Below are 11,328 nucleotides of genomic sequence, written 5' to 3'. Positions count from 1 at the left end.
ATCCTCCAAACAGAGACATTGAGGCAGATTAGATGCTGGCAGTATGTGACAGGCGTCCACGCTTTAGAAGTTGTATTTACTATCAATATTATGGGTGACACCGGAACATTGTCTTGTGTGTGTGTGTGTGTGTCTGTCTGTGTATGGATGAAAAGAATGTGAAAAAACACATTTATGTGTGTGTTTTTGGTACATAAAGTTATTGGAATCTGTCCGTGTATGTATGTGTGTGTTTGTGTTACCATATGTGTGTTTGAGTTTGTGCATGCCAGTGTGTGTATGTCTGTGGGAGTGTGTGTGGTATGTGAGTGCATGTGTGTTTGTTTGCTAGCCTTTGTCTGTGTATATTTGTGTGTTGTGTGTGTGCATTTATTTGTGTGTGTGGGTTTGTGCCTGAAAACATGTTTGTGTGTCTATTTGTGCATGTGTGTGTTTGCAAGCCCCATCGACGCTCTGACCCCCGTCCCCTCAGAGTGACAGCCCTGCATAAGAGGCGGGACTTATAAAGTAACACTGTTTGGGAGACCTGAGTTCTGACGATCTTCACAGCTGCTGCTCCGCCACGGGTAAGTTCAGCTTCACTAACAGGTAGAGACTGCTGTCACTAACAGGTAGAGACTGTTGTCACTAACGGGTAGAGACTGATGTCACTAACAGTTAGAGACTGTTGTCACTAATGGGTAGAGACTGCTGTCACTAACGGGTATAGACTGTTGTCACTAACGGGTAGAGAATGTTGTCAATAACAGGTAGATAATTTCACTAACCGGTAGAGAATGCTGTCACTAACAGGTAGAGACTGTTGTCACTAACGGGTAGAGACTGCTGTCACTAACAGTTAGAGACTGTTGTCACTAATGGGTAGAGAATGCTGTCACTAACAGGTAGAGACTGTTGTCACTAACGGGTAGAGACTGCTGTCAGTAATGGGTAGAGACTTCTGTCACTAATGGGATTTGACAAATAAGACATGGGTCTTATTTGGTAGCAAACTGTTCTTCAACATCTGTAAATAGGACTACATTTTAGACAAAAGATAAATGCAGTACCACCACTGTGAAATAAAAGTATAACAAGCTTAGCCTTGATAACCTTATACTGTATTCTGACATACACCTAATACACAAAATAATTCATAATGCTGCTCCACCACCTTTGAAAAAATGTGTCCAACCATGCGCTGAATGAACAGGCAGAGCTACTAGATCCATCACAAGGTGAGATTGTAGCCTCCAAAATTGGAGCGCTGTATTTGCACAACCAGCCTTCTCCTTTACAGCAACTAAAGCATGGAACACTCTCCCAAACAATCTAAAATAAATTACAGAAATTGGTGCTTTCTCACGTGAGGGAAAAAATAAAGGATATTAGGTAATCAGTCTTTTCAGCATTAATCAGCACTAATCATCATTCTTTACTCAGTTATTCTGCATATGGCAATAACTTCTATGATACTTATTGATTATATGCAGTGTGTGTGTGTGTGTGTGTGTGTGTGTGTGTGTGTGTGTGTGTGTGTGTGTGTGTGTGTGTGTGTGTGTGTGTGTGTGTGTGTGTGCGTGTGTGCGTGTGTGCGTGTGTGTGTGTGAGTCTGTGTGTGAGTCTGTGTGTGTGGGCATGCATGTTTTATTCTATGCTCTTACCTGCCCAGGGAGTGCAGATGGAAATTACCTTTTGGCTAGAATCTGGTACAGAACATCTTTTTTGCACTATGTAACTAATGTATCTAGTACATGTTCCCTGAAACAATTAAACTAAATAAACTAATATAAACTAACGGGTAGAGACTACTGCACAAACTTGTAGAGACTGTTGTCACTAACATGCAGAGAAAACTGTCACTAACAGGTAGAGACTGCAGTATCTAACAGGTAGAGAAAGCTGTCACTAACAGGTTGAGACTTTTATGACTAACATATAGATGTTGTCACTGACAGGTAGAGACTGTTGTCACTAACAGGTAGAGACTGTTGTCACTAACAGCTAGAGAGTGTTGTGACTAACATGTAGAGAAAACTGTCACTAACAGGTAGAGACTGCAGTCACTAACAGGTAGAGAAAGCTGTCACTAACAGGTTGAGACTTTTATCACTAACATATAGATGTTGTCACTGACAGGTAGAGACTGTTGTCACTGACAGGTAGAGACTGTTGTCACTAGCAGGTAGAGACTACAGTCACTAACAGGTAGAGGGCCCTATCTTGCATCCGGCGCAAGTGACTTAGTCACTGGCGCATGTGTCGTTGCTAGTTTACAACTGGCGCAGAGCGTTATTTTCCCACCAGCGCCACTCGCCGGTAAAATAGGGATTGATCATGCGCCGCAAGGGGCGGTTCGGCGGAAGGAGGAGGCGTGTTCTGGCGCAAACGGTATTTTGCCGTCTCTGAATACCATTGCGCTACTGACCAGGAAATACCTGGTTTAAAGTCAGTGGCGCGTTGTTCAGACGCTATTTTAAGGGCGCATGCATACATGCGCATGCGATGCATACGGATTGCTTGTGCACCTCGCGCATACACTTTGCTTCTCTCATCTACCTAGCCGCACAGTTCTTGGTAAATAATTTGGGAAAGAACAGCTGATGCAGCGGTAATAAGTTGTACTTTTAAATCAATGCATCTGCAAACACCGTACAGCAAACACATATTTTCTTGACACAGACATCGTGTAGGCCTACATGCCCATAACTTTTAGGATTGATGAGTAGGCCTATTTGATCGTGAAAAAGATTGTTTGTCCCGCGATTGAGTGTTCTCTCTCTTTCGTGTATCGTCTACATATGTCCAACTTCTTGTCGTGTAGCCACTCCCTCGTCTCAGGTCCCACTTGGAAGAGGCCCTCCTCTGAGGGTGGTCTATGCCGGGGACAGGTGGTGATGATGTGGTCGGCAGTCTGCTCAGGCTCCCCGCACTCACGCTGCCCTGTCTGTTAGGCCCACTTCTTCATGGACGCTTTGAAGCAGCCAACCCCTGTGCGAAGGCGGTTCAGGAGGGTCAATTGCCGGCGAGGTAGATCTTCTCCCTCAACGCCACCTCCAGGATCCTGGATGTAATGGTGTAGGCGTGTCTGTCCTGCTGACTCCCACTCCTGCTTCCATGCCGCTGCCAGCCAGGCTTTGGTTGTCAAATCCTCCGGGATGGAAATAAGCATCTCTTGTGCGGCCTGATTGTATGGGTGGCGGGACTTGAGTCTGCTTGGAGGTGTTGCCATGGTGGTGGTTTCATGGAGGAGGTGCCAGCTGTGTTCCTGGGCTTTCCTTGCCAGGGCGAGGGTAGCGGCCTCTCGCCGTAGGCCGGCTGGCGCTATTCCTGCTAGGACTGGCAGGTGGAACACGGGGGTGGGTTTCAGGCAGCCACTTATGATCCGGAGGGCATTGTTGATGGCCGTATCGACCTTCTTGGCATGTGGGCTTCTACTCCAGGTTGGGGCACAGTACTCAGCTGCAGAGAATACGAGGGCTTGTGTGGAGATACGTAGAACCTTGGCCGAGGCCCCCCAGGTTGTACCAGCTAGGCGCCGGATGAGTGAGACCCTTGCTGTTACTTTAGCCCTCACTTCATCCAAATGCTGTTTGTAGGACAGTGTCCTGTCCAAGCGTACGCCCAGGTACTTTGGGGCCTGCTGGAACTCCAGGGGTTTGTTGTCCACTGAGATCTCCAGCTCCCTTCTTGCTTCCCTGTTGCAGAGGTGGAATGCTGCTGATACAGTCTTTCCCTTACTGAGCTGCAGTCGCCAGCTTCGAAGGTAGGCAGCCAGGACGTCCATGTCCTGATTGAGACCCTCTTCAACCGCCTTCCATGTGGGCCGGTGTAGCATGATGGCTAGATCATCCGCGTATCCATACCTTCTAGATGTCGTCACCGGTAGGTCAAAGATGTAGATGTTGAAGAGCATCGGTGAGAGGACAGACCCTTGTGGGACCCCGTTTCTCAGCCTCATGAGCCTGCTGCGCTGGCCGTCACTGGTCTGGAGAATGAAGCTGCGGTTTGACAGCATCTCCATGATGAAGTTGACCATATGACGGTCCGGGATTGTTCTCAGCAGCTTCAGGTGGAGTCCGCGGTGCCAGACGGTGTCGTAAGCAGCAGTCAGGTCCAGTAGTACCACCCCAGCTTTGGTTTTGGCCTGGAAGCTGTCCTCGAGATCTTGTGTGAGAAGGGTTACCTGGTCCACTGTAGACCTGCCCCGGCGGAAGCCAGCCTGTAAAAAAGAATGATTGTTAAAAAGAATGAATGAATGCGGGCGCGCGTGTGTGCTCTGTAAGGCGCCCAGTTTCCAACCTCGAAATTTCACTTAATTTAAATTTAATTTGCATGGTATTTCTTATCCTTACCAGATGCCCGAACCACCTCAGCTGACTCCTTTCTAAGTATAGGAGCAGCGGCTCTAATCCGAGTTCCTCACGGATGGCTGAGCTTCTCACCCCAGCCACCCTTCTGAGAAAACTCATCTCGGCCGCTTGTACCCGCGATCTCGTCCTTTCGGTCATCACCCAACCCTCATGACCATAGGTGAGGATAGGAACGAAGATCGACCGGTAGATCGAGAGCTTTGCCTTGCGGCTCAGCTCTCTTTTCGTAACAACGGTGCGGTAAAGCGAACGCAATACCGCCCCCGCTGCTCCGATTCTTCGGCCAATCTCACGCTCCATAGTTCCCTCACTCGCGAACAAGACCCCGAGGTACTTGAACTCCTTCACTTGGGCAAACTGAACACGTAACGCATAATACAATCAATGGCAATGTCTATTACCGCGGGGACACATGCATATTAGGATAGCATACAATAGGCCTACTGATAAGAAACAATGTTTATAATGTATTGCGTAGGTATCATTAAATAGAACCACAGTTACCGCATATCATATGTTATAGCCTATCATACGTTTTCTTTGCCGAAATTTATTTGAGGACTGAAGTTGTGGAAGAAAACCCCTTATTCCATGTGTGAATTAGGCCATATTATTTGGCAATAAACTAAGCCATTTGCAGTTTGAAATTCTCGGAGACTGCAGACGCGCTGTCAAAATATCAACTCGTCCGATTCAAATGCGCTCATGGCTCTTAAAGGGGATGGGAGCTGGCACTCTCATTGGTTTGTTGCACGTTACGCCCAAACCACACCTACGGGTAATTAGGCTGCTTCAGACCAACCCTTTTGACACTTGCGCCGCGGCGCAAGCGTCATTTATCCGCCTGTAAAATAGCGATAGAACCGTAGAACCGCCCACAAAGCTACTTGCGCTTTGCGCTTCCCACTTGCGTTTCAGACCGTTAAAAATAGGGCCAAGAGACTGCAGTCACTAACAGGTAGAGAATGCTGTCACTAACAGGTTGAGACTTTTATCACTAACATATAGATGTTGTCACTAACTGGTAGAGACTGTTGTCATTAACAGGTAGATGTTGTCACTAATAGGTAGATGTTTTCACTAACAGGTATATGCTGTCACTAACAGATAGAGACTGCTGTCACTAACAGGTAGAGACTGCTGTCACTTACAGGTAGAGACTGCTGTCACTAAAAGTCAAAGTCAAAGTGACCTCTATTGTCAGACCGACCGTGCAACAAGTTAGATATAGGACCGAAAATCTGTTTCCCCATACTCCAAATGTGCCAATAGTATATTTACCACACAACATATATAATATAACATAATAGTGCAAAAAGACAACAAATAAAATAATATGCAATATACTGCATATTTCCTGCTATTAATAACTCAAGTTTGTAAATGACATTATTTGAAGGCTTAAGTCAGACATCTGACATTACTATACACATGCATGCTCATAATATTACACACACAAATATGATGGTCTTTAATGACTGAAAGTAAATATGAATGCATGGGTCATAATAGAAACACATTCATTGACAGACACGCAAACAGACAGCCACACACACACACACACACACACACACACACACACACACACACACACACACACACAGCCCCTCTAGTTTGCCAAAGAATGTGTTCTGTTATGAGAGACAACTTCTACGCCCACATCCAGCAAACGGTTATTCTGATGGACTTCGGCACAATTATCAAATAGTGAACATTTTCAAAACAACATGTAGAAACCTCCAAACAACTGGGTGGTTATTAACAACACATTTTATAATGTCATAATTTTAAACAATTTCGCCTTCACAATTACTAATTACATACATCCAGCTGATCAACACTCAGTATGTTGCTTCTCAGTCGAAATTATTCTCAAGAAGAAAAATGGATTAAACGTCAACCCGACGTGTAGCAATGAGATGGCATGTGCACAATTCATTGCGATAATAGGCGACACCTTAAAGCAAAAGACAGCTGCGGGCGTCGGATACGCCACATAGATGTCCTTCATGATTGACGGCGACACAGACGTCTCTACCAAAGAGTGTGTGATCGTCTACAGCCGCATTTTGCGCAAAGGGAGACCGGTCAACATTTTAATTGTTTAATACTTTAAGCACAAAAAAAGTTTTATTTTGCTTAATGGTTTAGTTCGAAATGTTCAATTTCAGGTCAGTGAAGCACTTTAAACACCTTATTTTTCTTTTTATTTATAATTGTGCTTCAAATAAAGACACGCATTTCTCTACACCTTATTCTTGTTTAAAAATCATTCACATTATATGAAAGTTATGAACAGAGATATAAAGGTGACCTCATGGCGTCTGGAGCCCTGTGAAGTAGGCCTATTGATAAATGTAATGCATTCGCAAAATAACCACCAGCCGTCACTGAGCATGAGTCTCATCACGGGGGGAGCCTTTAGTGTCGCCATCCAGCTTTACCGAGTCGCTGTGATTATCATTCACTTCCTTTTGGTATTGATGTGTATTTTGTTGTATTGGGCTGTGTACGTTGTCTGTTTTCTGAGTTGTCAGTCAGTTACTTTGTGTAAATAAACATGCTTTCAGGTAAAACCTTGTCCTTTTGAAATTTGCATCTGAAAGGTATTCAGTTTGATACAGATTCAGTTAGTATGGTTAACTTTCAGTGTCGATTAATAAATGGAATAAGACTGAAATGTGGATACAAGGAACATTTCCAGGGTCAACTGCATCATTGAATACTAAATATTTGGACAATCATTGTTTAAACAATGTCAAAGGAACTTTTCAAGTTAAGGGCATTGACTTTTGATATGAGACATTAACTTTGTTTTGTGCTATTCCATGTTTTGGGTGAGTTTTGACCTTTTTCAGCTGAGCTATGGTTATGTAATTCATAGAAATTGTGAGTATTATTTATAGTATTATAATTAGCATACATATATAATGATGATTGTTGCTCATCAAGAAAGTTGAATCCTAAATTAATTAATTGTGCCAAATAAAATGTAGAATGATTATAATTAAGATTCTCACCTTTTTTACTTCCGGTCAAGCTGCCTTGAACATCATCGTTAACAAGAAACACCGAATCCAGGTAGGGATCTCCCTCAATGAAATGGGTTTGGATAAAATTCTTATTAACGTGTCAAATGTAGATAGATAGACAGATAGATAGACAGACAGATAGATAGATGGATCCACTGAAAAACTAAATATTTGGATCATCATTGTTTACACGATGTCAAAGGAACTGTTCATTTTAAGGGCATCGACTTTTGATATTAGACGATATCTTTGTTTGGAAGCTTTACATATTTGAGTTATGACCTTTTGCAGCTGAGCAATGGTGTTTTGCTGTAGAATAGAATCTGCTCGGACCTAGAGGGGTTATGAAGATAGATAGTTAGATAGATAGCAATTGGTACACAACAGGACGGTCCCAAACGCATACACAGGCTCCAGCTCTACCAACACCCCCCCCCCCCATTTATTGATGGTCAAAACACCAGCAGCCAGTAGCAAAGAACCACTGTCCGCCCCTCTTGTGGGACATAGACCAGCAGGCCCAGAGGAGCCTGAGGCTGACACCACCCCAACCTGCCGGGAGTGTTCAGCCTGGGACACCTTCACGGCAGCCATGCCCCTTCACAACATGAGCCACGATTTCAGCAAGCGTAAATCTCTGGTCCGGCGTCGTTCCGCCGGCTGCTCCACGTTGACACAGAGGACAAAGGACCTTGGGCGACGCCCCGATTAGGGTGCTGCCAAAACACCTGCCGCTCTGTGTGATTGGAGAGGGCAGCCCGGGGTCCAACACAAACCTATCAAACAATCTCTTTGACCTACAAGAGTGGAAAAACACTGGCCGGCACATTGTTCTTCAACTAGACCCAAAATATACGTTTTTCCTGCGAAAGGATCAGAGCTGTCCATGGCTGGGGGCAGGTGTTAGCTGGGCTCTGTGGGTGTGCATTAATCTCCATGCTGCCTTAATGTGCCTTGCCCTATTCTGGCACTCCTCAGTGTCCTGGGAGTAGGGATCCATCCTTCCTCTGTGTGTTCCTTCCTTCCCAATGCTTAAGGGTTAGGGGGTTGTTGTAGACTGTAGACCTGTGAGACCCCTTTGAGAGTGTAACCCCCCACAATCGTCCCATTTGGTCCAAGGTGGACCCAGGGACTGAGCCAATGAAGGCCCAGGAGCAGCAGCCGTCGTTCTGGCAGGAGGTGGGCCGCTCGGGGGGCAGCGAGGAGAGCCCTCAGGCTGGGGGTCCGCCCTCCTCGCACATCTCCTACCTCACCTTCAAGAGCCTGGTGCAGCTGAGACGCACCCTGAACACCGGTCGGGACACACAGGGGGAGAATGGAGGGCTGGAAAGATGGATGGATGAATGACTGGATGGATGGCTGGATGGAAGGACAAATGACTGGATGGATGGCTGGATGGAAGGACGAATGACTGGATGGATGGATGATCAAATTTGTCTAATGGATGCTAGATGAATGGATGGCTGGATTGGTGAACGGATAAACATTAATGGCTGATTGAATAGATGCATGACTGGATGGAAGAAAATAGAACCTGAAATGCTGTCAAATGCAGCAGAAAAAACCCTTTAGCCATGAACACCTGAATAAATAAATTAAGAAATTAATGATTAATTAATCACATCTCCTCTACCACATTGAAGTTGTCTGCTAGTATAGTAAGTAAGAGTTTTCCTTGCCATGTGCAGGTGTGGTGATGTTGGACTGTAAGGAGCTGAGTCTGGCCACCATCGCTGAGAAGATGGTGGACGAGTTGGTGAAGAAGAAGGAGATCAGACCTGGAGACCGGGAGGGCGTTCTCAACTCTCTGATCCACAACCCCAGGTAGACCCAGAACCCCAGGTAGAACCCAGGTAGACCCAGAACCCCAGGTAGAGCCCAGAACCCCAGGTAATAATAATAATAATAATACATTTAATTTAGAGGCACCTTTCAAGACACCCAAGGTCACCTTACAGAGCATATAGTCATCATAAATCGTTTAAAAAACAAGACATTGAGGTAGACCCCAGGAAGACCCACAGGTAGACCCAGAACCCCAGGTAGACCCCAGGTAGACCCAGAACCCCAGGTAGACCCCAGGTAGACCCAGAACCCCAGGTAGCTAGGACCCCAGGTAGACCCAGAACCCCAGGTAGACCCAGAACCCCAGGTAGAACCCCAGGTAGACGTAGAACCCCAGGTGGACCCAGAACCCCAGGTAGAACCCAAGGTAGACCCAGAACCCCAGGTAGAACCCTAGGTAGACCCCAGGTAGACCCAGAGCCCCAGGTAGACCCAGAACCCCAGGTAGACCCCAGGTAGACCCAGAACCCCAGGTAGACCCAGAACCCCAGGTATGTACAGGATACCAGGTAGCTAGGACCCCAGGGTCCTAGCGTTGTTTATTATTCTCTACAAACCTTGGGACCCGACATTTTGCACCTAGAGACTCCAATCTCATTTTAAAATATTCAGATTAGTTTGGAATCGTGCGCTTCTATTCAGATTTTCTTAATATATTTTAAACGTTATATTCTACTTTAAATTATCATTTTTACAATGGAAATTGGATGATGGACACTTTTCTAACCGTTAAACTCCGTTCAAACAATTAACAAATCCACACACCACACGACTTTTTTCAGAATCACAGATTAATTCCCTACCCTTCTTCGTATATTCCCAGTTGGTCTCATTGACGTTGAGGCTTGAGTGTGAGGACATTCTAGATGACGCTCTAGCCCAAGGTAGCTATGAAAGCTAACCATTGCGGACATCGCAGAGTCTAAACAACGTCAATATTGAACCTAGAAACACAATGTCAAGCCTAAACGGTTATGTTATTTCTTGGTACACTGGCGCTAAAACTATTGATTGATTGGAAAAAATATTGATAAATCGGGTGTATGTCTCTGTGGACCCCCGTTTATTTGGCTAGAGGCTAGGTGCTTTCTACATATGCCGTGTTTTCCAAGTAAAAGCTAAATGCTAACAACAATGCTTAAACTATGTTTTTCACGCCATGTACATAGTTCTCTGGTTTATTATTCATGATGTATTAGTCGAGGTGGCGTTGACTGTACATAGTTCTCTGGTTTATGATTCATGATGTATGGGTCGAGGTGGCGTTGACTTTACATAATTCTCTGGTTTATGATTCATGATGCATGGGTCGAGCTGGCGTTGACTGTACATAGTTCTCTGGTTTATGATTCATGATGTATGGGTCGAGCTGGCGTTGACTTAACATAGTTCTCCGGTTTAGGTTCTTTAAGTTCTTGTACGATAATTTCAAGGTGAAGTTCTACAGAAATGTAAGATCATTTTATGCATTGTTATTTTGAGGGTTGTTTTATTTTAGCTCATGTACCAAACATCCATTTTCGGTGGTTGTGTTCCTGCACACTGTCTTTAAATGCCTATTTTGTGTGTATTAATGCCATCTCGTTGACGACCCGTTTTCTGCTGTTGTCAGTGTGTTCTTCACATACCTTGTGAGGTTTAGATAGATGAGAGGCTCCTTGTACACCATATAACGTCATAGTTAATAATGATTATTATTAATTATTACCGGTTTTCAGGCAATACATTTTTTGGGTGGGTTTTGGTTGATTGGGCGGTTTTGTGTCTATAGTTGGGCTGGAAATTGGCAATCCGATCTGAACCGCTCAGCTATATTATATCTTTAATGTATTCAAACTTTATCACAGTAGCTATTTGTTTAACTCTTCACTTTATTTGTTTCCAACCATTTACATGTTTTTAAATGGGGTGCATGTGTACATTGTTTACTCCATTTAGACTCAATTCGCTTCACTTGATTTTCTTCACGTCTAAAACTATGCGGCTTATTTTCAACCTCACTTTGCGCTACAGCACTAGCCGCATTTTCTGCAGGAAATGCATTTTCTAGTTTATAAAAATTAGGTTAACTCTAGCCATAATAATAGGGATGACAGGAA

The 11,328-nt window shown here is 44.7% G+C and overlaps 1 protein-coding gene across 1 annotated transcript in view; it reads left to right on the top strand.

Moving 5' to 3' along the window:
• The first annotated feature begins 499 nt into the window (after positions 1 to 499).
• slc4a1b (solute carrier family 4 member 1b (Diego blood group)) overlaps positions 500 to 11,328 on the top strand; it is a 32,955-nt gene continuing 22,126 nt past the window's right edge. The window contains exons 1-4 of the mRNA XM_030340980.1: positions 500 to 566; positions 7,393 to 7,433; positions 8,504 to 8,678; positions 9,073 to 9,208. Of these exons, the coding sequence (XP_030196840.1) occupies positions 8,525 to 8,678; positions 9,073 to 9,208 (290 nt within the window). The 5' untranslated portion in view covers positions 500 to 566; positions 7,393 to 7,433; positions 8,504 to 8,524. The remainder of the gene's footprint in view (positions 567 to 7,392; positions 7,434 to 8,503; positions 8,679 to 9,072; positions 9,209 to 11,328) is intronic.

The sequence above is a fragment of the Gadus morhua genome, chromosome 18, assembly GCF_902167405.1.
Source record: "Gadus morhua chromosome 18, gadMor3.0, whole genome shotgun sequence".
NCBI classification, from domain to species: domain Eukaryota; kingdom Metazoa; phylum Chordata; class Actinopteri; order Gadiformes; family Gadidae; genus Gadus; species Gadus morhua.
Note: the sequence above shows the minus strand (reverse complement) of the source record. Positions and strands in the feature narration are given on the sequence as shown.